The sequence below is a fragment of the Ovis aries genome, chromosome 8, assembly GCF_016772045.2.
Source record: "Ovis aries strain OAR_USU_Benz2616 breed Rambouillet chromosome 8, ARS-UI_Ramb_v3.0, whole genome shotgun sequence".
Lineage (NCBI taxonomy): Eukaryota > Metazoa > Chordata > Mammalia > Artiodactyla > Bovidae > Ovis > Ovis aries.
Genome location: NC_056061.1, coordinates 19427976 through 19455509, shown reverse-complemented (window position 1 = coordinate 19455509; position 27534 = coordinate 19427976). Strand labels below are relative to the sequence as shown.

Genomic DNA, 27534 nt, shown 5'->3' with positions numbered 1-27534 from the left:
ATTATATTGTTATTTATATTATTGTATTATTAAAAAATTTTCTAAAGAGTCCACAGGCCTGAAAAAAAAATACAGCCTGATCAGAAATAAAGAAAGGTTATTTTTACACTTTCCTTTATTTCCTTTATTGACTACAAATATGATTTTTGAGACTGTACATATTTCCCCAGAGACACGTTTTTCCTTGGTATACACATTAAATACCATATAAGAAAAAATACCATAGTTGTCGTGAAATCACACAGTATAAAGGAAGTAGGCCACAGCAGGATAAAACACGGCCTCCTGATGCTAAACATTTTCAGCTCTGAAACTAAAGGACCCCAGAGCAGTGGTCGTACTGACTTCCTCATGCAGCCCTGAAGCCCTGGGTTCAGCATTTAATATCACTGGTCTCTAAGGAATAGCGCCTTGGGGCAGCGGGTTCTATGAGCTGAGGCAGGAAAAGAACTAAAACAGGTCTGGAACGTGCTGTTCTTTTCAAATAGCATAGACGCTTTTAGGAAAGTCAGAGTCCTCAAAGGACCTCAGTGTCAACATACAGGGACTTCCCATTGACCAAGCTGTGAAGGTCATAACACAAAGTCAGCTGTGACAGAAGTTGATTTTTTAATAAGTAGGGGAGCATTCATATTGAGTAGTTTATTTTTTAATAACTGTATCTGTTTGTAATATTTACATATATAGTTCCTACTTTCTGTGTAAGCACTGAAGAATAAACAATGGAACTTGTAACTTGAGCAAATGATCCCGGCAGAGGAAGGTACTCAAGAGAAGTAGGGTGGATTTATTAGCACAAATAAGAGGACATATGGTGAGTACAGATAATTCTTGTCCTGGCTGAGGATCAACCGCTTAACAACCCAGATCATTTCTTTTTCCTCTAGTTCTAGTAAGAATGCTGAAGTCCACAGAAGTACTAACAGAGAGAGATGGGGACGATATCACATTAAGAATCATACTACACTAGGAAGTCAGTTGCTGCTGCTGCTGCTAAGTCGCTTCAGTCGTGTCCGACTCTGTGTGACCCCATAGACGGCAGCCCATGAGGCTCCCCCGTCCCTGGGATTCTCCAGGCAAGAACACTGGAGTGGGTTGCCATTTCCTTCTCCAATGCATGAAAGGGAAAAGTGAAAGTGGAGTCGCTTAGTCGTGTCTGACGCTTAGCAACCCCATGGACTGCAGCCTACCAGGCTCCTCCATCCATGGGATTTTCCAGGCAAGAGTACTGGAGTGGGTTGCCATTGCCTTCTCCAGGAAGTCAGTGAAAGTACAGAAATAAGAAATTACTGAAACGATAGTCTTGACGTTTTAGGATAGGTTTAGGTGAATGTGCAATAACAACTGTTATAATCACTGCTTAGGTATGTCTTATCAGCGGCTTAAGTTGTCTGATGATCTCAAAAGACTCACCCATACTATATTTGTAGTCACTGTTTAAAATCTTTCAGAAAATTTAATTAGTCTATTTTGGAATTAATATTTAAATGCTCAAGAAAAATTGAGATTCTTAAATTTTTTTCTGTATGAATTCAATGAAGTGATCATTAAACTAAGTATGTATAGCTTTCAGTATTCCTCATGCTGAAAGTCCCTCAGACAATGAAAGAATCTATTATCATTTTCCAAATTAAAACTCCAGGACAGAAAGTTTGTAATGATGGAATCCTTGCTAGAATCTAAGGGAAGAAGTTATTCTAAAAGCATTTAAGAAAAACAAACCTTGAGTTGTCTGTTCCTACCAGACAGTCATTGTTTGGGTTTAAAGACAAATGAATCATAACTTAGTAGGAATCACGTTTCCATATTAACCACTTGGATGGGTGCCATGATATATGACTGAGATTACCATACACCCTCTTCTTCCAACCACAGGATTTAAATTGTGTTGAAGGTAAGTCTCCAAGACATGGAGAAGAATCTGAAGCATAAATTGTTGGCTCAAGAGAGAAAGGAAAACTCAGGTCAATATCCCAAGAAAGCGTCTCTTTGACCAGCTGCCAGATCTTTAAGTCTACCATGGAATTGTGAGAAGGCCTCTTGGAGAAACAAAAGCTTTAATAATATTTAATATGACACATGAGAATAAACATAAAAAAATTTCAGAAAAATCACATGATTCTCGCAAATCATAGTAATATTTACCGTACTCCGCACATCTTGGGTGAAAAACAAAAAAAACAACAGAAAAAGAGTTCATCTGACTTGTTAGCTTGTTACCTTTGTGGCATTTGTTCCTGAGGGAATGAAAGAAGGGGTCTCAGGAAAACCCACCCCCTTAAAATCAAGGCACAGTTGCTAATTAATGCAATTCATGTGCTGGTATCACAGTGACCTCCAATGATTGTACAGCTTTTCACGTCATGAGGATAAACCTGAATTTACAAAACCTGATGGTGGGGGTGGGGGGTGGGATTCAGAATGGTGTCCACATCTGTAAATGCCACGCTGATATCCTGGAGGGGCTGGCTTTGGTAGGGGAGGGTGAAACTTGACCAGAGAGCTTTTCATGATTACGGCTTTTTTCTCAGCTCCTCATCCCAATCAAAATCCAACGGTTCGTCATCTAGTTCTGGTAAAGTGAAGAGAGATGTTTTGGAAAGACTTAGTTTCTCGGTGGATGTGTCCAGCTGAAAAGTTTTCCTCTTCCTGCCAAGCGCTGTAGCTGTGGCCCCACAGCTGGGGCCGCCCTCGCCCGGCTTCTTACTTTGAGGAGGAGGAGGGGATTCTGATTTGGATTCAGAGGGGGAAGTAAAGGAGAAGTTTGCCAATTTGGCTAACGTGCAAGCATGAACCTTGCTGCTTTTGTTACTGCATGAAACCTCTTCCTTTCTGACTCTTTCACTAGCAAGACGGAAACGCCCCGTGTCATTACCAAGCTCTAACTCAGGCTGGACAGTTCCTTTTGCAGGGGCGCGTTCCCCCTTCTCTCCTGGTCTGTCTTTGTAGGGTGGCTGCCGTGACACCCCCCTTGTCTCATCCTGCGGCTGAGCCGAGTTTCTAATTCTGGAGGGGGAGGCCAGCTTTTTTGGGCCCTTCCCAGGCAGAGCTGCTCCTTTTGCTCCACGCTGGGGAGTTTCAGGACTCTGAATTACTGGTTTACTGGTGCCAGCAGACACAGGGCCATGGTCTTCAGGGGAATGGGTCAGTTTTGACTTCTGTTTGAAAGTGAATTTTGCCAGTTTGGCCACAGGGGCACCCAGACTCTCACCACTTTCATGGTGGGGCTCTTGCGTCCGAGTGTGTGACTTCTGTCTCTTTCTTTTGGGAGTTTCCAGCACTCTCTCTGGGCTCTGGATAGGAGTGGGCTGAGGATGAGAAGGGCCTCTGGGTTGCGAGGGCAGCCTGGTGGGATTCCTGCACAACTCCTGGGCCCTCGCCTTGTGCAGCTCGTGCAGTTTCCTGGGAACGTGATGAGTCAGCACCGAGTCGGGTTCATCAGCAGATATGGCCGCTTCAGAAACCGTGGCGGCCTCTCTTGCCCTTTCACCCTCACGGTCGTCTGGCCTCAATGGAGCTTCTGTCTCTCCTGCTGCTGGAAGTGGTTCAGTCTCCAATTTGCTCCTTTGGCCTGCCTCCCTATCCTCCTTACCCTGAGATCTGTTGTTGCAGATTTTCAAAGCCATTGCCCCCCTACTTGTTTTGGGACTAGGAGACACAGGAGCAGTGTTTTTAGGTTCAGTCGGATGAGTTGCCAAGGAGTCAAACCAGTCCAAACTGTCATCCTGGCTGTTTCTGTGCTCCTCTGAATGCTCTCCACTTGTTGGTCTCTTAGGCCCCAGATGGGATGGGGGACCGAGCAGTGGGCTTCCCCCAAAACTGCCTCCAATAGAGAACTGATGGGTGCTACAGCTTACTTCCTGCTGCGTCGATGTCCTGAAGTTCGATTCTTTCCGGGCATCACCTCCCAGGGACCCTGGAATTGTCTCTGCTTCCACGGCCTGCGGCTGGGATTGACCCACACTCCAATTCTGTAACCTGCAGCATATAAGGAAACGTATTGCTTTAATCTTTTCCTGTCTTTATTCTCTGAGATGCCATCTAAGGGTTTAAGTCCAACATAATTCCAGGCTAATACCACATACCATCTCTTAGAGCAGCAGGAAGAAATTATCCTTTTTCACCAGGATAGAACACAAGTGCTCTGATAATCATACTAATTTAACCTAAAACTGTAGTAAAATAAAGAAAATGAAAGAGCAGGTTTGTCTATATTTTCAGATCTCTCTGAAAGTCTGTTTCATTCGTCATACTGTTGGAAGGTCAGTCTTTTCTCCTGTGTTAAAGGTTCACCTACAAACAGCCTGGTGGCTACGTGCACAGTAGCAGACTACTGACCAAGAGAAGTGGCTCGAGCTATTTCGCAGCCAGTCTGCAGAGCTGAACCAAAGGGAAAGACTAGAGATTATGACCTCCTCAAACCTCTTTAATTAAATGAGGTACTGAATTTTAGTGCATCGGAAAAGTGACCTTCCTCAAGAGTAAAGAGACTATGACTCCTGTGTGCTTGGCATCCCCTGCCCCCTCCAGCAGTCACCCTCGTGGCAGGCCTCCCCCAGGGAGCCATGACCTCTTTCCTGCCAAGCCCATCACGTTTCAGCATCTGTTCTGGGCAGCCACTCTCCATCAGACTGATACAGAGTTGAAACCTACTGACCTGCCGAGAATGATGGATTCACCTTGTGACATTCGTCTTAAACCTTGGGCATATTAGAAACTGAAATAGTGCCAGAGGACCAATTTCTAACAGGGATTACAGCAGCTTTTCAAAGAGAGGTCCCTTAGAAACCCCTTCCTAACAACCTAGAAATGCCTTTTCAGTATAAGGAACAATATGACTCTGCTTCCATGCACTAACTCTGAAAAGAAACTATACCAAAAAGCTGATAAGTAAATTTTTCTAAAAATCATGGGTTATCATAGAAAAAGGAAGAGAAGATATCAAAATTAAATGGATTTAAATTTCAATGTATTTCATCAATGATAGCTCTCTCTGTGAAATAAGATTATGTGTGATTTTTTTCCCTTATTAACTCATTATTGTTACTTTCAAAATACTTTATAAAGAACGTGTATTGGAACTTCCCTGGTGGTCCAGTGGCTAAGACTCTGTGCTCACAAAGCAGGAGAGCTGGGTTCAATCCTTGGTCAGGGAACTAGATCTAATATGTCACAAGCAACTAAAAATCCTATATGCCGCAACTAACACCTGGCACAGCCAAATAAATAAATAAATAAAAACATTAAAAAAGAAAAAAAGAATGTATTATTGCTTACAGCCAGGAAAAAAACACTAAAAATTTATTTTTAAAATTTGGGCTACACAGAGAGATGTTATGGGGAGGGAGGTGGGAGGGGGGTTCATGTTTGGGAACGCATGTAAGAATTAAAGATATTAAAATTTAAAAAATAAAAAAATAAATAAATAAAATAAAATTTGGGCTACAGTCACTCATAATAGACTTGGCAACAACAATACAGAAAATCTGAATTCACTGTAATCACAGTCAGATCAAAAAAGACAAAAAGAAAAAGAAACCCAAATAGCTTTCAAAATTACTACTATCTAGTATACTTTCAGTATCAAATTGAGGTCAGGGATACTCATAATTGTTAACACTCCAAAACTTGAATAATTTATGGGAATTTTAAGGGTACTGCTATTTAAACTCTGTATTTTACTATACCACCTAAAGACATCTTCACACTGTTTTGGGATGGGTAAGACAGCTGCCATTTGAGGCTGGCTGTCACTAGTAGAGGGGTTCCCCAGTGGCTCAGCGGTAAAGAACCTGCCTGCAATGCAGGAGGTGCAGGAGATGCCCCTCTCTGCGGGCCACCTAGTTTTGCTGCTGTGAGGATCAGCTCAGGAATTCTTGCATTACAAAGAAATATCAGAAGGGAAAAAAATTTTTTTAAGGCAGAATCCTACCTTTCAGATCATCACTTCCTCTTTCTGTGTTTTCCTTCCTTCCCCCCAGGAGGGTCATCTTGAATCTGATAAGTCCAACCGCCCTTTTTCTATCATACAACATTGCTCTGAGACTCACAGTCCTTCCTTTCCTGAACCTGACATGTGTCAGTTTGGGGGCACCCAAAATGGAAGAATCCTCTCCAAATGCAAAGCCAAGCCTAGGACAGGACTGAAAGCAGTTTGAGGATCGGCTACCTCAAACCATAAAAGAACCAAAGGAAGAGTACTGATCTTAACACTACGCTCTGGACCATGAAAAGGCCAGGAGACTGGAAGATAAAGAGGCTGACTTTAGACAAAGTGCAAGTCTACTGGGTATCAGCAGGACAAAACCATCTCCCACTTTTCCCCAGAAAGCTGTACCGAGGTTTTATAAATAGAATGAGAACACTGCTGGGTGAAGGGAGTGAGCAAAATAGGAGAGAAATGCCAGGAAAAGAATTCTCAAGGTTTTGCTTCAACAGCTAATCATCCCAGTGTGCTCCCCAAATTCTCGTAGCCACTAGGCTCTCACATGCTCTCTAGTCCCCAGCGCCCGGCTTTGAGATCAACACTGGTAACACGCTGAGGTCAATAATTAACCCACTCGCACCAGCAGGAAGAGGCCTGATGGACACACTTGCCACCCTTCATTCCCTCGCCACAGGCGCAGACTCAAAGTCGAGCTCTGTAATAGAAGCTCACGTATTTAGGGGGCACACAGGGCTCAGATGATAAAGAATCTGCCTGCAATGCGGGAGACCTGGGTTCCATCCCTGGCTCAGGAAGATCCCCTGGAGGAGGGCATGGCAACCTACTCTAGTATTCTTGCCTGGAGAATCCCAGGGATAGAGAAGCCTGGCAGGTTGCAAAGAATTGGACATAACTGAGCGGCTCTTTCTTTCAAGCGTAAAAGTTCAGGCAAAAATTCTTGAGGTGATGCGTGTGACATGTTCCTTCCCACATGTCCACAGTAACAAGTCACTAGAAAAGGGGGTTTGGAAACACTGCTCCTGTCATTCCTGCGTTGTTCCCCTGTAGGATGAAAAACAGATTTACCTCTTTAGCATAAAATATCATTCTTACTGAGAAATTTTTTCAGTCTGGCTGTTGAATTGTAAATTTTTAAGAGTCACAGATTTGGGAGTGTAGTAGGGAAGGAAATCATGATGCTGAGGGAGGGTCAGAGCAGCTGCTAACAGACCAGGAGGGCCTTTTCCGGGTGAAGCCAGTGCTGTACTCTTATCTCCACTTCCGGAACCTTCCCGGCATTCTGGCACAGGCTGGCCTGAATGCAGTTTGTGCCTGTCTCTATCTGCAATTTTCTTCCACCTGGGTTATATAAAGACTGTGTGTGTTCTTAGTCACTTAGTTCTCAGCCTGTGGAATTCTCCAGGCAACAATATTGGAGTGGGTTGCCATTCCCTTCTCCAGGGGATCTTCCTGACCCAGGGGTTGAATCCAGGTCTCCTGCATTGTAGGCAAATTCTTTACCGTCTAAGCTACTAGAGCAGCTGCCATATAAAGACTAATGATCAAATATTTACTATGCTTGGAGAAAAGCTTTAGACGATAAGAAGTGAATTAAAATATTAATAAGCATGAACAGTCTATGCAGATACCCTTGCACGTGTCCCCTCCTGGTGAGGACGCATGATACAGCCAGCTTATACAGTACTTTGTGTCTGGGTCTGGCCTGGGGTGAGAGAGACCACTCTCCTGGCGGCCAATGACCTCTTCCTCAACGTTAGTCCCAGCCACCTCTGGACAGCACTACCTCTTATACTGAGCCAAGGAAACAGAAGAGGGGAAAAGCGGTGGCAGTAGGCAGGGCACAGCCACCCACCAAGGTTTCTCGATGGAAACTGTGCATTGTATTGGGTGTAAACTGTAGGGGGCATACCTTGGTCCTTCTCGTATAATCAGGACCCAGTTGACTATACACAGTAAAGGACCAGGCCATGTTCTCCATAAGGCTCACTAAACCAGCCAGCCAAGGAAACACTGTGGAAGGTGGTCCCCACGGAGGCTGCCATCAGTCCCCTCCTTTCCATAGGTCTACACCACTTCTCCCATCAAGAGGTGGTGTTCCTGTCCCCTCACCTTGCACGTGGGCTGACCCTGTGACTTGCTCTGACCTGTAAAATGTGGTAGAAGTGATGCCATGTCCGCTCTGGCCCAGCTCATGAAAGGCCAGCGGCTTCCACTTTTGCTCAGCTACTTGCGTCCTAAGCTACCATCTCAGAATTCCTACTACCTTACAGTAGAGAGCTCCTGGCCAAGTAAGCCACCCCAGCAAAGGCACCACATATGTGACAGGAGCTCCGTTCGAAGTTCCAATCCCAGCTAAGCTCCCAGCTAAATGCAGGTGTATGAGTGACCCCAGCTGGTACTATGTGGACCAGAAATAAATACTCCCTCTAAACACCCCCGGATTTCTGACTCCCAGAAAGTGAGCACTAAAAGGGTACGGTTTTTTTTTTTTTTTTTAAGCCACTGAGCTTTGATGGAGTCGATTATGTAGCACCAAGTAACTGAAATCTCCTACACAGATTTTCCACTTACTTTACACTTCTTTCGTTTCATTAAATGCCAAACAAACATGTTCCGTTACATGCCTTTCTTGGTTTTCTTTTCTCACCTTTCAAGTCTTCTCAGTTCTTCACTCAAGAGGTTGGGCAGCTCCAGCTTTTCCAGAATAAGTTCACACTGCCTCTGGTACTGCTCCAGAGGGTTTTCAGGAAAGGATGTGTGGAGTGCATTCACACCTCCTAGCAGAGCACCTCCCTGACAGGGTGAGAAAATGGAAAATACCAGGGAGAGTCACCAGGCCTGCACACAGGAAGTCCACGCTAGGGACCACTGACCCCAGGTGGTTAAGACCAACCCCTACACCCCCGTCACGGCCATCAGAGTCACCTAGGAGCCCGATTCAAATTTCAGTAGTCCTCTTCCCCAGTTCCCAGTGGCAAGCATTGCTCTGGGAAGCCACACTGTCTCGAGTGGAACCATGAGCATCTCTCAGGTGTGTTGAGAAGGATTAAGACTCACTACTTTACACCAGTGGGTAAAACAATGCAGACTGTTTTCATGACAATTTTTTTCGCTTCTTTTAAATGGTTCCCTTTGGATAAATTTCCAGGAATGAATAGGTCTAAAATATGGCCATTTTTGTAACTCCAGATATGTTATAAACTGTCTTTTTTAAACAATGCTTGCAATTAGGGTTCAAATATCAGGTACGAGATATGCTAACCTGCATGGAGGACTCCATTACCGACACCACTGTAACAGCATCTTCCAGAGTCACTGTATCACGAAACATCAGGCGAGCGTGAGCTATAAAAGGTGCATTTGAAATAATGAGGAAATTATTTTTATGAGTATCTGAGGTGACAGATGTAATACTCTCCTTGGTGCCCCTACTCCAAAACTGTATGTTATTAATGTGCTTCTAATAAAAATACATTTTACTAGAACAAGCACAGATGTCTAAGTCCAAGTAGCTCTAAGGTTCTTTCTCTAATAAGGGGCCTAATTCTTCTGCACAGCCCATGACAATTCTGTGTATTCACATGAAAAAGTACTCTGGGCTCCAGCAAAGAAAGGGGCTATATAAGCATATAATTGATATTCAGTAACTTCTAATTCTTACTCTCTAATCTATTATAATCTAAACAAAACTAAAATTCATTTCTCATCTCTGGTACATCTCTTTATCTGTAGCTTTTCAAAAGTATCAAACTTGCAAGCCTAAATCTTAGGTATTTCTTGCCTTAATGTTAATTATAAATCATTGAAAAAGTGAAGCAGTTTTGTTTTATGGAACTTTTTAGTTAAGCATATATCATATCATCATATCATACAGTTAACTCATGTGAAAAAAAATTTTTAGGATTATCTAAGTAAGTGCTAAATGTAAAAGCCAGTATTAAGGGAAAAAAAGTCTGGGGATGTGTATTAGCTGCAAGTATGCACGCAAGTCTCATACGTTAGGGATGGGACAGAGGACGGCATTGTTAATTCAACGTTACTGTGTTAGTGGCGGCTGTGAGTGGCAACTACTGAGAAATAACCCAGGATGCTATACAGAAAACAGTTCCCAACAAAGGCATATTCAAATAGAGGCCATCAAGAAGGAAAACATACAGCAAGCAAGACTTTCTAAATGAATGATGTCTGAAGTTACAGGAAGCTATGAGATGTCACAAAGATTCCTTTTCCTTAATGCCACTACATTCCACTCAACATCTATAATCCGTATAGGTTTCATAGCTTCAAGCTTTTACTTTTTAACCAACTGTGAGCAAACATCTCGATCATCCTTACTCATCTCTGAATTCATGGTGCCAAGTCCCAAGCCTTTCTTACACTGTGCGTTTAGTCTCTTAGTCGCGTCAGACTCTGCGACTCCATGGACTGTAGCCCGCCAGGCTCCTCTGTCCATGGGATTCTCCAGGCAAGAATACTGGAGTGAGTTGCCATTCCCTTCTCCAGGGGAATTTCCCAACCCAGGAATCGAACCCAGGTTTCCTGCACTGCAGGCGGGCTCTTTACAGTTAGAGCCGCCAGGAAAGCCCTAGCTCACAGTGGGCAGCCAATAAAAGTATCTGTTGAGTGAAATTAACCTTCTGCTAGTCGTATCAAGCTCTCCAGCAGGCGGATGGTGGTCCGGGCAGCGTTCCGGGAGTCACTCTGCCTTTGCATCTGGTAGTACCGGAGCAGAACTTGATTACCCTCATCAGACAGTGTGGGTTGTAGTTTCCTAATGAGGCAGAAGTAGGATTTCATCTTTTCCATGCTCCAGAGCTTCTCTGATTTGCTTGGGTAACCTGTATATATCAAGTATTGGATCAGTAATTTCTAAGAACAGGGAAATATCTCATATCGAGGGTTTTGATAAAGTTCCTGTACTCATTTTTTAAAGGATACCCTTCCAGTTTTCTGGCCACTGAAATCTAGACCTGTCTCTGCATATAGCTCTATAATAAACAGTCTTAGACTCTAGGCTTAAAAAGGTAAGCTTCCTACAAGGGTTTAAATTATTCAGGATAATTCTGTTCTTCCATATATGGTAATAAATAGTACTTGGTAAGCCTAATTTTTGACAAAAGCTCCACATTGAGGATTCTGCTTTATAAATTCAGTGCAATTTTCTTTGTGTATAGGACGTGAACCACGTGGTCAGTATATATAATAAAGTTGCCCCTTTTCACCACAAAGGACATATGGCAAGCAAAGGAAGACCCTTTTCCTTCTGCGCATTGTTCTAGGCTCGCTAACTAGGTTCACTGCTTTCTGACTAAGCATCTCTCTACAGACTCTTAGGAGGGTATTTATTTGATTTTCCTCAAGGAAAATTTCATTTATGTCTACTCTGTCAATTTGAATGATTTGATCGCTTCCACATACCTTTGTTTTCTAAGATAAAAGAGGAAATGATACGATCCCAGTCTTCATTCTTGGTATCAAGCAAAACGAGGATCAGGTCGAATCGACTTAAGAGTGGGCTGCTAAGGGCAATGTTCACTGACACAGACTCATGGGGGTCGTACTGGCCTTTGGGGTTAGTTGCTGCGAGGATGGTGGTCCTTGTGTTCAGTTTGCACACTAGGCTACCAAAAGAGAAGGTACAGTTCACTGACTGTTGAAAAATCTAGAGACAAACATGTCAAAGAGAACACGGAATGATACAAACACCAAGTTCAAATGAAGGACATATTTATACAAGCCTATCTTGAAGAAAAGTAAGTGCTCAACACACATTTCTTATGCCCTGACTCTGAGCAGACCCCTCTAAGAGGTATATGAAGTTAAACCATACATGGATACTGCCCTTAAGAAGCTTGCAATCCATCTGCTATAACGGTGAGACACGGCAGAATATGGTAAGTTCTAGAAGCGTAAACTTCCCAGGGGAAATAAAGATGACATGTATCCATCTATGTACATGGAAGAGACACTCAGGGAAACATCATGAAGTGGCTTCTGAGCAAGGCCTTTTGTGACACATGGGCTTGTTCTGTGTGCTCACTCACTTGCTTCGGTTCTTCTGAATGTGAAAGGAACAGGCAGAAGGGAAAGGAAAGGAAGGAGCAAGGGATGGAGGGGAGGAGGGATAGGAAAAGAAGCACCCAGGAAAACTGAAGGTTGATTTTGAGGAGCAACAGTGAAGGGCAGGCTGAAAAGGTCGGGGCATGGTGGGCTGGTTAGGCGGGGAAGGACCACAGGTGGGACACGTTGAGGAGACAGGGCAGTGGCCGAGGAAGAGGCACACAAGTCCTCGGCAGGGCCGTGGCGGGGCAGATATGGAGATGACAGAACTCAGATGTTGTTTTTAAACTTGTTTATGATGGTCACGTCCTCAAAATAATACGGCGCGTTCACTGACAGTAACAAGTATAGAATTCCTTTTCTGTAAAAGTCATCCACTCTCTACTGATGGTGGTTTCCAGTTGCAGCGCGTAGCCCTGCGACTTCGGCAAACATGTGCTACACGTGTTAATCCTTGATCTATTTCCAGTTGGCTCCAGCAATGACCTCATGCCCGAGGACTGAAAAAGTCTGAGAATCTGTATTTGTGGTAAGTGGCACAAGCAGACACAGAAGAGAACAACAAACAAGGTACTTTCACTGAAAACTAAATCCTCTTTTAACAAAATCACTGATAGGGGAAAATTCTGAACATAGAGTCCACGTCTTTTTCATATACCAAAATGACTTTGTAAAGGCAGCTGTTCAGAACTCAGAATCAGCTTGCTGTAAAACCAATGTAATAAATGGTTCCTAACTAATCCCACAAAAAACATATTTAATCTAATACCAAAGAGGCTATTTGCACTTATCAGAAAAAAAGGAATATTGCTTCAATACTTCAATACAATACCAAACAAAATACAACTTTATGAAATAATTGCTTACAAATGATTTTCTGAGAGATAAAATTGGTTGTTCTTCTCTCTGATCAAGAGCTATTTACAAGTCATTTCCTGTGGGCAAAGGGCTGTACTGAAAATTGAGAAAGGTACATTGCGGGTCCCTGCCTTCAATTAGTTCACAACAGAACTGCTGGAGGACAGGGAGGCTCAACACGGCATCCACCAGACAGGACGTGTGCAACGGAGGCTGGTGGCAGTTATCTGCGTTAGTGTCTGCAAAGAGAGGACGATGGACAAGCAGAGAGAAAGAAGGTGGTGAGTTATTCCTGAGGTAACTGGGAAAACATGCAAAGCAGCAGCTTTGGGAAGAGAGCTAAGGAAGATTTATATGTGAAGGAACAGTCTTCCTGGGGGGGCAGCTTGTGGAGATTCGAGCAATGGAGGCAAAGGAGTAGGCAGGGGAAGAGCAGATGGTGTGGGACAGTAAGCCAGGCCGTGACCTGGCTTAGAGGAAGGTGGGGACAGCGCCAGGAGGGACAGAGGGGCCTTGGTCACTTGAAAGAGGGGAAGACAGTACGTAAGCCTGGTGGCTGCAAACTTGTGATACAAACATGACCCACATTATCACTGGAATGGGGCTTTAGAGAACAAAGATACTCACACAGCCTCATCCTAAGTATCACGTGCACACAGCAGCTCACTACATACTACTGAACGAGGAACTCATGAATGAGCGTAAGGTAAGGGTCATTTCACCAGCCCAGGATGGGCTCTACCCTCCCAATAACAAAAAGATAACTATCATATATGTAATGCCAAGCACTGTGCCAGGCTTTATGTATACACGTTACCCCTGATCTTCACAAAGACCTGAAAGGTAGATATTATCACCAACTTGGAAACAAGGAAACTAGATGGTTCCAGATGGTAATAACAACGGTTAAGGTTACGAGCAGATCAACAGAACTGCGATTCAGACCCAGGTCAGCTTCACTTCAAAACCCACACTCCTGTACCTCCAAACTGTTACCCTGATGCTGAAATGTTTTGAGCACTTCCTGTGGTTTAAAGATTGGGCCTGAGGTTTTAGGTATGCATTTCCTTGCCTTATTTTTTCCTTACTTAATTTGATCCCCCTTGAGGGCCCATGACTACTGTTATAGTGCTCATGCTGCCTGCCACATATTTAAATGCTCAATGAACATGTGCTGAATAAGGGATAAATCAAAAATCTTTACTTAGTTCAGTATTTCTCAAATTCAGAGTCATTTTATACTCACAGGCTTCACCAGATATAAAATAATCATGCTAAAGATTTTTTTCCTGCACTAACTTCAAAGAGTGACAACATTCCAGTTTCTGAAAAACCTGCTTTTCCATTGTTTAATCCACATGCTTAAACTTTCCTACATAAATTACATAAGCGAATTTTACCCTGGCAGGCCCTCCAGAAAGCACCCCTGTTTTGTGGCAGTCTTAACAGTCTCATCACATCTGTATGGGTGATCCCCATCTTTGCTGGCAGCTTTAATCACTACCTACAGGCTGGCACTTCCAACTTTAGCTCTGGCCGGTGGCAGTGGCTGCTCTGTGTGCAAACGTGGTGTTCCTTCCTCCCTGGGGGCAGGGCAAGATTAAATTTCCCATCTTCCTTTACAGTCAAGCAGGACGTCCCTGGTGGCTCAGCTGGTAAAGAATCTGCCTGCAGTGCGGGAGACCTGGGTTCAATCCCTGGGTTGGGAAGACCTCCTGGAGAAGGGCATGGCAACCCACTCCAGCATTCTTGCCTGGAGAATCCCCATGGACAGAGGCGCCTGGTGGGCTACAGTCCCTGGGGTCACAAAATGTCACAACGAGGCACAGCACAGCAGAGCAGCACAGAGCTGTAAAAATAAGTCCGGCTGGTGGAGTGGGGAGAGAACATATCTACTTCCAGGCCAGGCTCCTAAGAACCTTCCTGGGCAACCTTCCCTGCTTTTCTCCCTCTCTGCTATACAGATAAGGATAAAAGGCCCTGGAGTCAGACAGCCACCTGAGGGACTACACGGAGCACAGCACCCATCTTTCACTCACATCACACTGTGACTAAAGTAAGAAACACTCCCTCTGGCGAAACACTGCAGGCAAGACAAGAGCACAGGACAGAAGTGACCAGTTTTCAAGGAGTGATGAAAGAGAGTAGACAGCTCAGAAATCTGAGGCTTTGAAGGGCTGGAGAAAACAACTGCCTCTATACCTCAGAGAGTAAAGGGGAAGACTGAAACAGGCTCTGAATAACAAAGGCCCAGTCAACTTTCTCAGCTGTAAAATGTGACCCAGATGAAGGCCAGCTTAGATGGCCTTTTTATCAAGTTGAATAAAAGCGGTACGGACACCCTCCAATGTTCACAGCATGCTATTCATAATAGCCAAGAGGAGGAAGCAATACAAGTGTCCATGGTGAATAAATGGATGAAGAACACACACTCTCATACAGGAAATATTATTTAGCCTAAAATAAAGGAAATCAAGGGCGTCCCCTGGGGCTCAGCTGGTAAAGAATCTGCCTGGAATGCGGGAGACCTGGGTTCGATCCCTGGGTTGGGAAGACGCCCTGGAGAAGGGAAAGGCTACCCACTCCAGTACTCTGGCCCTGGAGAATCCCATATAGTCCACGGCGTCGCAGGGTTGGACACAACTGAGCGATTTTCACTTCACTTTACTCCAAAGGAAGTCTTGCCACAGAATACAATATGGATGAACCTTGAGGACATTATGCTAATTAACGTCACAAAAGACAGGTGTGGAGCAGTCTTACCCTGGAGATGCGGTTCCCGAGCCTGGCTAGTCAGTGAGAATGCAGGTGGGTTTTAATAATACAGCTTCCTCGGTCTCACCTCTAAGATTCTGACTGAGGACAGGTATGCGCTCGGTGCGGGCTGGTGCCACGGCTCTTCTACGACTGTTAGAGTCAGTGAACAATAAACGCTTACTCGTCTGTCTTGCTGCAAGGCTGTGAGCATCTTGAGAACAAAAGCCCTGTCTTTTCCTTTTCCTGGTATTAGTAGCAATCAGAGACCATAATGCTTCTGAGTGGTCAAGACATGTTTACTGAGCAGAACAATAAACTGTCATCTTGTTTTTAAATTTCAGACTGCACTTCTACCCAGGTATGTGAGTATAATTTAGTAGCAGCAAATGTATAATTGCAAAGCCAACTTTTTTCCTAAAATGTGTCCTCAGCCAACACTAAGGGCATCTTCTATTATTTAAGAATCAGATACCCTGCCCTTGAGGAGATGCTATCCTAGTTAAGATCGAAAAGAACCTGGAAAATACATGAAACATTGTCTTTCTCAGATAATTATTTCGTTTAGCACTCTACAGACTTAAAGATCGTCGCCGTGCAAAGCACTCTCAACTGACTTCACACCGTCGTGGGCACTGCACTGCCGTCTGAAGGTGCAGAGACTGACTGGCACCATTCCAGAAGCTAAATCAAAGTGCTGACACCCCTTTTATCTCACACTGCATCCTTTTCTTCCTGGTCTCCTCTTCCACTTCATTTAGCAGCCAGGACAAAATGTAAGATGTGAAACTCCCAAACTTTAACAATGTTCTCAGACTTAAGTAACATAAGCAGAGCACAATGAAACTACTGGTCTTTTCAACCACATATGGATTCAATCAAACTGATATTTTGGTTACTGATGCTATAAGTTACATCCTTAGTAGACATCCTGAGGGCTTGAGCATTTTTTTTTTTCTATTCTGACTGCCCCTAACAAGCTTTTACACTGAAAAATTATAGTGACTGGTTCTCTCCCAGCCCCTTGTGCATGTGAAGAGTGGGTGAATGGCTTATGATACACCTTTGCAGGAATATGCCCCCCACATGGAGAAACTTCAACCTCAACTCAAAAAACAGTTTGTGCAATTGGCACAGTTACATGGAACAATTAAGAATGTGACTCTCAATTTTTAGAAGAACTCTCCACCTCTGTGCAGTGTACATAAAGTCACACACACACACACACACAACACACACACGTTTGTGTGATTCCCTGGAGCCTTGGCAGCCAGCTAGACATTCTGATTCTGAGGTTCACAATAAAACCCTTAAGAGAGATTAAAATTTGAATAGAAATTCCTTTACAAGTCAATCAGACTTTAGTCACTTAAGACATGAGAGAGACAATGACAGAGAAAAAAACAAAAGCAGACCCATCCAAGAATTCTCAAAAAGGATGTAGCAAAGTATCAGATATCTCAAAGAACATCTGGGCATTGGCCCAGAGAGTGGGCCCAGAACATCTGGGTGATGACGGCTCAGTGAGGACTCCTCCACTAGGGGACGAAAACCAGAGGCTTTGAGCTGGAGAGGGAAGAGTAGTAAGGTGTTTCAAGAGTAAAATTCAGAGTATCCTTATTTTATTTTAGTTGAATACATGATTAAGTACTTCCTTTTCATACTTAACTCTTCTTACCTGCTTACTGATGAACAACTTGACATGCTTTATGTCTCTAGACACATTTTCTGAAAAGGTCCACACTTGGCAATTAATTGCATACCTTCTATCAGGAAGATTAACGGGCTTCTAATGAGGGAGAGTGAACTTAAGGCTCTGGAAAGTTCTGGCCAAAAAATTAGATGAGCTACTATTGGAGGGTGATCCGACTTTTTCATAAGTGATTGAGTGACCCAGAGTCAGTGCTATGAAAAATGAACACAAACGCTCAAGTGGAACTTGAAGCGTGTTTTCCTTTGTTCCTACCACCAAGGAGATGACAGATGGACCGTGGTGACTGAGGGCACACTTAACCGCCAGCCCAAGAGCAAAGCCAACATGTGGCATATTCATACACTTTTCTGTTAAGTGATATAACAGCTTTTATAGTGATGTCAAAATAAAAGTTGAAAAAAAAAAAAAACCTTACAAGGACAACTTGAATGGAGGAAGAAAGATCACATAATTGGTGGTAACTATGATCTGGGAGAAATTGTAAGACCTTCTACAAAATACAGAGTTTGACCAAGAGTTTACAACTCACTAGGTACTTGTGACTAAGCAATGTCTTTTAAACCCCTGCCATTCTTTTTGTCCATCTCTTTGAAATACTCTGAGTTCAAGACTTTTCTCATAAAGAGCCACCTCCTATTTAGATCTATACAAAAAAGATGACCTGGATAACCACGGTGCTGTGATTCTGGAGTGCAAACTCAAATGGGCCTTAGGAAGCATCACTATGTACAAAGCTAGTAGAGATGATAGAATTCCAGCTGAGTTATTTCAAACCCTAAAAGATGAAGCTGTGAAAGTGCTGCACTTAATATGCCAGCAAATTTGGAAAACTCAGCAGTGGCCACAGGACTGGAAAAGGTCAGTTTTCATTCCAATCCCAAAGAAAGGCAATGCCAAAGAATGTTCAAACTACCGCACAATTGTACTCATTTCACATGCTAGCAAGGTAACACTCAAAATCCTTCAGGCAAGGCTTAAACAGTACGTGAACCAAGAACTTCGAGATGTGTAAGCTAGATTTAGAAAAGGCAGAGGAACCAGAGATCAAATTGCCAACAACCACTGAATCACAGAAAAAACAAGAGAATTCCAGAAAAACATCTACTTCTGCTTCATTGACTACACTAAAGCCTTTGACTTTGTGGATCACAACAAACTGTGGAAAATTCTTCAAGAGATGGGAATATCAGACCACCTCACCTGCCTCCTGAGAGACTAGTATGCAGGTCTAATAGCAACAGTTAGAATCACACATGGAACGACAGACTTATTCAAAACTGGAAAAGGAATACATTAAGGTTGTATATTGTCACCCTGCTTATTTAACTTATTTACAGAATACATCATGTGAAATGCCAGGCTGGATGAAGCAGAAATCAGGACTGGAATCAAGATTGCCAGGAGAAATATCAATAACCTCAGATATACAGATGACACCACCTTTATGGCAGAAAACAAAAAGGAACTAAAGAGTTCTTGATGAAGGTAAAAGAGGAGAGTAAAAAAGCTCACTTAAAACTCAGCATTCAAAAAACTAAGATCATGGCATCTGGTCCCATTACTTCAAGGCAAATAGATGGGGAAACAATGGAAACAGTGAGAGACTATTTTCTTGGGCTCCATAATCACTGCAGACGGTGACTGCAGCCATGAAATTAAAAGATGCTTGCTCCTTGGAAGAAAAGCTATGACAAACCTAGACAGTGTATTAAAAAGCAGAGATATTATTTTGCCAAAATAAACTTTGGTCCATATAGTCAAAACTATGGTCTTTCCAGTAGTCATGTACAGGTGTGAGAACTGGACCATAAAGAAGGCTGAGTGCCTAAGAATTGATGCTTAAAACTGTGGTCTTGGAGAAGACTCTTGAGAGTCCCTTGGATAGCAAGGAAATCAAACCAGTCAATCCTAAAGGAAATCAGTCCTGAATATTCATTGAAAGGACTGATGCTGAAGCTGAAGCTCCAATATCTGGGCCACCTGATGTGAAGAGCTGACTCACTGAAAAAGACTCTGATGGCAGGAAAGATGGAAGGCAGGAGGAGAAGTGGATCACAGTGGATGAGATGGCTGAATGGCATCAGTGACTCAATGGACATGTGTTTGAGCAAACTCTGGGAGATGGTGAAAGACAGGGAAACCTGGTATGCTACAGTCCATGGGGTCACAAAGAGTCGGATACAACTGAGTGACAACCTGTTTAGACTGATTCACCAGGCTACTCTGGCTGCCTGTCTAAGCTATTGTTTCCCAGCACCAACAAACCTACTAGTACTTACAACTGATGCATGACTTGTTTTTTGCTATATTTCTTAAGTGATTCTTCTGTCCTCATTATAGTCCTGGACAGGCTAAGCACTGGAATGCCCACCAAGCACATAACTCCACAATCCCTTCTACAGAAACGGCCATACGTGGACAACTGGCTGGACCAGATACTGAGACCTGACCCAACAGTAGTCAAGCAATAAACTGGCCAGAGGCCTCTGAGGTGGTCTTGCGCAAAGCTTCTAATAGGGATGATAATGTCTAACTGAGCCTCTCTTGAGGTCCGTTTGAAATGGACACAAGAGGGAAAGCCAAACTACTAAAGAGAGGTGGAAAAGCCTAAAAAATGCACAAACACACAAATAAATCAAAGACAGAGAAAGCAGACCTTATAGATAAACGAGATACACAAAAAACCAAAAACCCTGAAAGCTAGCTAAGGGAGAGAATACTACAAACTTCAGCCTCCATGTAAACAGAAATTAGTTATGAATTTATGAAGTTGCTTAATCATATCCGACTCTTTGCGACCCCATGGACTGTAGCCTACCGGGCTCCTCCATCCATGGGATTTTCTAGGCAAGAATACTGGAGTAGGTAGCCATTTCCTTCTCCAGGGGAATTTCCCGACCCAGGGATCGAACCCAGGTCTCTGCACTGTAAGCAGACGCTTTACCATCTGAGCCACAAGGGAGGCCTAGACAGACATTAGAAACCAGCAAAGCTAATCTAGAGCCCATACTGGAATAGGAAGATGAGTGGAGACTGAATGAAAAGGGGGAGAGGGCAATGGGTTCCTCATGATGGAGGAACACAGATAAAACCATCATCACAAAAAGGGAGCTCCACAGAGGACCCTGAAAGTTCCTGGGACCAGAGGAGGCAGGCCTGGAGGAGATGGAGGAGATGTAAGGGACAAGAGTCCCTTGGAGTCCTGAAGAAGACAAGCTATAGATATTAAAGGTCCTACAACACAAATGAGAAACAAAATCAGAAGACACATCAACCTACGCATATCACCCCTTGTAAACCTTAGGAAAAAAACTCTATTAAGTAAGACGGACTGAACTGAGGTTACTCTGAACTAAAAACTAGTACACCATCCAAACCTCTGACTACTACCTTAACAGAATAACTACTACAAATGATTCAGGAAAAGATAAGACATTTTACAATGAATTGGAGTAATATTTATATAAGATGTAATATTTATATATACTACCACAAGAATCAAAATACCTTAGTTGATAAAACCCCATCCCACCATTCCCTTAAAAAATTCACAGAACAGAAGAAATCTGTATTTAATATCCTCACTTAAACATTCCTGAACAAACATTTGTACATATGAAAAATCATTCCAAGTCAGAAATCAAAACCTCAGAACAGAAAAATATAAAAAAGAGGAAGATGAACATCCAGAGATGACTCAGGGAAGAAAATGGGTGAAGAGAGGGAGAAAGTAATTTTAGAAATAAACATTTAAATCTAGGGTGCCAAAGAGAGGACAGACAGGAATGAAAGTATAAAAAAGGGTGCTAAGGGGAGGAATAAAAATGCCAAGGCAATAAAAATGAAATACAAAAGAGCTAAGAAGTCTAAGAAAAATATTGGTTGCTATAGAATCTAGGCAAAAAAGACTTAACACACGTAATTAGGATTTCTGAAAAATAAAAAACAAAGAATAGCATATGTAAGACTATAATTCAAGAAAAATTTCCAAAAAGAAATGAAGCCTTTTACATTTCAAAGAGCCTTTACATTTCACTAACATCTAAAAAAATGACCAAGAATAATCAACTGAGACATAGCCTAGTAAAGTATTATGCTTAAAACCACAAAGACAAAAAATCCTTCTGGGCCTTCAGGGAAGAATATCAAATTGCCTACAAAGTAAAGGATATCAGAATGGCACTCGACTTGTGAATACAACATACAAAGCAGGGCTATAGGAAAGAAAGTGTAAGGCTACATCTTTATATCCAGTCATGTTGTTTTTCAAGTATCAAAGCTATGAAAAATAGTTTTAAATATGCACAAAGTCAGTACAGAACTCAGGAACGCTTCCCAAGGAATCTGTTTGAGGAGAGCTTCATTCAAGCAACAGATGATGGTGCTACTCTGGCAAAAGGACTGACGGTGAGTCTTCAATATATTTAATTTTGGGTCTAAGAAGATGAAGGCATAAAAGTAGAAGAAGAGTATATAAATACAAGTGTTATTTGTCCCAACAAAGTATAAAGAATAAAACCATTTTTTAATAGTAAAGAGAAGGGAGAAAAGGGAAAGCAGAACATGCTCAGTGGTCATCACACGGGTAATGAAGTACAGCCAAAGGATATTATTTAAAGGGGATGCAGGTAGCATAAAAAGTATTTATAGTAAGTCCTAGAACAGGTGTTGTCAACTACAGGTGGTGTCAGACTACAGCCTGCAGGTCAAATCTAGGTCTCCATTTATTTTTGAAAGTAAAATTTCACTGAAAAACAGCTATACCCATTCATATACATACTGTCTATGGCTTCTTTATTCTGTATACATTATAAACATATTGATGCAGTCACACTGTCTGCATTAGCAGAGGTGAGTAAGAGAGACAAGAGACAATATAGCCCACAAAAGCCTAAAATAGTTATCTGGACCTTTACACAAAAAATTTGCCAACCCCTAATGTATGACAAAAATACAAACCTTCCTAAATGTCAAACAAATAAAAAAAAGAGAAACATAGCAAGTTTTTTAAAAAACGAAGTACTTGATATCAAGAATATTGCTAATACCAATAAATGTAAATGTACTTAACTCATATATTAAAAGAAAAAGACTTTCAGGTTACTTGTAAAACAAAGCAAAACAAAATAAAGTGAAACCAACTTTATGGTGTATACAAGAGAACAAATCACAATCAAAAGGCTAAACATAAAGGAAGAAGCAAAGATATATTAGGCAAATGTAAATAATATGAAATCAGGAGTTGTGATCTTGATATAAGGCAAGCTAAATTTCAGACCACACTGCATTAACACGAAGTACAAAGCTAAAGCAATGACCTTGATAAAGCAGAATGTTATTCAAAGTTTCTGATGTGAGAAATGCAAAGAGAAAACAACAGACAAACAGTTATAGCAAGAGACTTTATCAAACCACTTTCAGCCTAAGACACATCAAGCAGACAAAAGATTAAGTAAAGATATAGAAGATCTTATAAGGTACAGTTTAAATGTGTGTTTCTGTGTATTACATCCTGATAACAGAGAATACAACTTCTCAAGCACAGATGGGCCAGTCATGAAACTCTCCTAGTGTCGGGCCACAGAGAAAAAAGCCTCAGGAAGTTCCTTAAAGTGAAAATAATACAAATAGCACTCTCTGACCGGAATGCAATGAAACCAGAAATTAATAGCACCATCAAAAACCCAGTAATTTTCTAAAAGTCCTTCTATCTGGAGGTTAAAAACTGTTTAAAACAAATCTTGTGAGAAAGGGGATGTATAAACTAAAACTTCAGAATTTCCTCAAAACTAGGGAAGAGATGACAATAAGAACACTACATCTAACAATTGTCACTAAGGCAGTGCCTCAGAGCACTTATGTTGTGACATGTTTTGCAAAAGAAGAGGGGAGATGTGCACGTGCACACACACATGGTTTGCTTATTTTTGCAAAAAAAAAAAAAAGGTTAAATCAGAAACCAGTGAAAAAGGTTTATGTAAGGGACAGGAGCAAATAGAACGAAAGAGGCAGGGATAGGAGCGTAACCTCTTCGGTATGAAAGTTTTGTTTCTGACTGCATCTCAAGGCATGTGGGGTCTTAGTTCCCTGACCAGGGACTGAAGCCATTCCTCATGCTATGGAAGTGCCAAGTTCTAGCCGCTGGACCACCAGGGATATTTTACAAATTCAGAAAACAAAATTAAACTGAAAAGAATGAGAGGCAAACTCTAAAAGTGAACGCAAACATAGGTTTAAAAACATGTTTCCTAACTGTATATCAAATCAGTAATATGACCACACAAAGAAAAGAACTCAACTAACTTTTGAACATGTACCCTGATCATATATAACCATAGTGGAATATATTCTAAACTCAAAAAGACCACAAAGAAGGCCTGAGTATTACTTACTTTCTTTGTGGTTGACGTTGCTGCCAATGGAATTGGTGTAAAAATTCTGAAACTATTTTGGAGACTCAGCTGAGTTCATAAACACAAGGTGCCCTGTGAACACCTTTACATACAAGTGAAGTAAAATAATTTTGGACAGTTTTAGGTGTCTTCTCATCCTGACCTTGATGATATTGGCTAGAAAACTCTTTCTAAAAAGTACATAAATGGTTGTATAACAATGTGAATGGGTTATATTTTTTTTCAAATTTGTATATTACATTTTATTGTGGTAAAAAATGCCTATCATAAAATTCACCATCTTAACCATTTCTAAGGGTACATTCAATAGTGTTAGATACATTCACACTGTTGTGTGACCAGTCTTTGGAAGTTAATCTTGCGAAACTGAAAACGAATCACAAAACCGTTTGCCACAGTAGCTGCACCACCTGTATTTCATATTTCCATAATCCACAAGGGTTCTGACTGCTCCCCACCCTCACTAACACTTGTGCTTTTCTGGGTTTTGTGTTTTTTATGATCGCCATCTAAACATTTGAACATTTCATTGTGTTTGACTTGCATTTTCCTAATGATTAGTGACGCTGAGCATCTTTTCATGTGCTTGCTGGCCATGTATATATCATCTTTGGATAAATGAGCATTCAAGTCCTTTGTCCAGTTTTTAACTTGATTGATTTGTGCTGCTGAATTGCAGGAATTCTTTATATATTCTGGTTATTAACTCCTTTTCAGATTTGCAAATATTTTTTCCAACTCAACATGTTAACTTTTCACTCTGTTGCATCCTTTCATACTCAGAAGTTTAAAATTTTGATGCAATCCAAGTAAACAAATAAATAAATCTATCATCTTGCTAATTCGCTTTTTCTCATCTATTCTTGGTTCCCTTTTTCTTCTCCCCCTGTCTTCTTTTGAATTATTTATGATGTCATTTCATCTCTACAACTCATTTATCAGTTTTAGTGTTTATCTCTTTTACTTTCTAGTGGTTGCTCTAGTGTTTGTATCTTTAATTGATTATGGTCCACACTCGAATAATACCACACCACTTCACGTACAGTATAAGGCTGGCACAGCTGGTCTGAGCATCTGCATCAGAGAGTCTCTTTCCTCACTTCCTCACTGGGGATGAGCACCTTCCCAGTGGCAGACCGCTATTGCTTGTTACTAGTGTTAGACTTATTTGGAGGCCAGGCTGCTTCTTGGCCTCCTGGTATTTGGCAGGCGCTGTGTACCTGCTCTTGGAGGGGACAGGCGGGAGAGTGGTAAGGCCTCCTGCCTGTCCCACCGGTGGCAGCTGAACCCTATCATGTATCTGTGATGCTTCTCGTGTAGAAGGGGTCTTTCTCTCCTTTCCCAGTGGTCAGACCGCTCTACTTTGTACCCGGTGAGAAGCCTCCGGGTGGCGCAGACCTCTCTGCTTTGTACCGGGTGAGAATCTTCCGAGTGGTACACACCTCTGCTCTGTACTGGGTAAGAATCCTGGACCCGAGAGATCTGCCTGCCCTCCCCTGAGGAGAAGATGGCTTATGCTTCTGCCCTTCTCCCCAAACCAGTATCTTTTTGCCCAGTTCCTTTGAGAGCAAAGTAAGGAAGATTCTCTAAACTCCTCCTGAGGCAGAAGGGGTTTTTGCTTCTAGCCCTCCTCCAGGGGTCCTAGTGATGAGAGGGTTTGTTGCCCTAGCCTCAGTGAGTTAAAGGCTTTGGTTTGTATGAGAGGTGTGCCTGGGTGAGCAGCAGGACTTCGTGCCTAGCCCCCAGCAGCAAGCAGGCCTGCGTGAGTGATGAGCAAAGCAGGGGGTCTCCGTTTCTCCTGTGAGCATCTGTGGAGTCCTGTGGAGAAGAGCTTACATGTGAGGACTCCCCTTGGGCTTGGGGTCCAGAGTTGTTCTAAACTGATACGCTATCCCACACTTGGACTTCAGGAAATTTAACATTTTGTAGCTATTTCTTCTTATTTGCGTCTATGGCCGCCACCAGTTTCTCTCACGCTCTGTCAAAGGTGAGCAGTCTGTGTGCCTCAGCTCTCCTAGGAGGGGCTTGTCCCATTCTGGAATTGAGTTCCCATGATTTCCTTATGAATCAGCTCTCAGATATGGTTGGAAAGTCACGCTTTGTGGGCTATCTGGATTTTTCTCATTAGGAGCAGAGAAGTACAGCTTTCTATAGGCCAAGTGGAAGAAGAATTAAGGCTTACGTTTTCTATATCTCTGCTTTTTCATTTCATTAAAAAAAATTTTATTGCATTTTATAAAAATATTGCTCTGTGACAGACTGAAAAATAAACCATAAAACCAGTCCATCCCCACAAATAGTGTGAAAAGCACTGTTCTGGTACATGAAGTAGTTCTGCTTATGATAAGACTGTCCAATCTGTAGAGGCACTGTTGAGTTGTAAGAACTTACAACATACTTATGTAGATAGCACAAAAAGTTCATACTAATTCACACTTAGTAGAGGGTAAGGCAGTAAGAGCAGTTAATAAAGCATTTTCTCTTTCACGGATTTTTTTTCTGTGGCCTATCCTAAAGTACTGCTAATTTTCTCCCTCATAGCACTTGTTCCAGTTTTCCCTGATGGTTAAGGGTTAATTGGGGCTTCCCTGGTGGCTCAGATGGTAAAGAATCTGCCTGCTATGCAGGAGACCTGGGTTCAAACCCTGGGTTGGGAAGATCCCCTGGAGAAGGGAATGGCAACCCACTCCAGTATTTTGGCCTGGAGAAGTCCATGAACAGAGGAGCCTGGCAGGCTACAGGAATCTTTGAAAATGTCCCAGATTGCCTCTGGAAAAGGCATATCAAAACAAACCACAGATTCTATCAACCAGCAAACATGCTAACTAAAGAGAGACTTAATGAGAAGAGAAAGTAGCCTTGAAGACACTTAGTAAACTGGATCTCTAATTTCTCTGACAAAGAGTTTAGAAACACTAATTCTTCTAAAGTATCTTCTCTCATAACACTTTCATTATGGACTTATCCCTTTGCTGCTCTTCCATCTTTCCCAGCAAAACAGTGAACACCTCAAGGATGGTGTTGTATTCATCTCTGTACTACTCAGTGTCTAGCCCAGTGCCTGGCAAACGGCAGGCTCTGAATGATCATTCATTGAATGAAGCAAATAGACCTGATAATGGTCCTGCCTAGCTTTTTCTTGCGGAGAAGGCAATGGCACCCCACTCCAGTACTCTTGCCTGGAGGATCCCATGGATGGAGGAGCCTGGTAGGCTGCAGTCCATCGGGTCACAAAGAGTCGGACACGACTGAGCGACTTCACTTTCACTTTTCACTTTCATGCATTGGAGAAGGAAATGGCAACCCACTCCAGTGTTCTTGCCTGGAGAATCCCAGGGATGGGGGAGCCTGGTGGGCTGCCGTCTATGGGGTCGCACAGAGTCGGAGACGACTGAAGCAACTTAGCAGCAGCAGCAGCAGCTTTTTCTTGAATCTTTTTCTTCTGGGCATATCTTTCTCTTACCACCCTTCCTCTTTCCTTTTTTGTGAGTGTATATGAATCAGTTTCACAGAATCCCTACCCACTAGTGTCTGCTTGGCTCCCAGGAACCCACTACTATTTGAAGACTGTGCCGCCAGCCCTATCTGCCTGGTCAGCTGGCCTCACATTTCTAACAGGGTTGAGATAGTTCTGGCTCTGTTCTTTGCTTGGATGACCTAGCAGCCTGCTTGACGGTCAGCCTTTGTAGCCAGATGTGTTTCTTACAACCACCTCAGGGCCTGGGCAAATGGATTCCTATCTGAACCTACCTATTTTCCTCCTCGCTGGTCACGTGTAGTCAGGGGCT

The 27534-nt window shown here is 42.5% G+C and overlaps 1 protein-coding gene across 5 annotated transcripts in view; it reads right to left on the bottom strand.

The window, feature by feature from the left end:
* Positions 1-2040: 2040 nt before the first annotated feature.
* Positions 2041-27534, bottom strand: part of MCM9 (minichromosome maintenance 9 homologous recombination repair factor) — an 88231-nt gene continuing 62737 nt past the window's right edge. For 4 of the 5 annotated variants that reach the window (XM_042253272.2, XM_004011164.5, XM_042253274.1 and 1 more), the window contains 5 exons: positions 11366-11568; positions 10582-10785; positions 9210-9292; positions 8595-8740; positions 2041-3978 (listed from right to left, as the gene is read on the bottom strand). In XM_042253272.2, coding sequence (XP_042109206.1) covers positions 2514-3978; positions 8595-8740; positions 9210-9292; positions 10582-10785; positions 11366-11568 — 2101 coding nt within the window. In that variant the 3' untranslated portion in view covers positions 2041-2513. Of the gene's footprint in view, positions 3979-6771; positions 6989-8594; positions 8741-9209; positions 9293-10581; positions 10786-11365; positions 11569-27534 lie in introns of all 5 variants that reach the window. The other variant, XR_006060587.2, reaches the window with a different exon arrangement.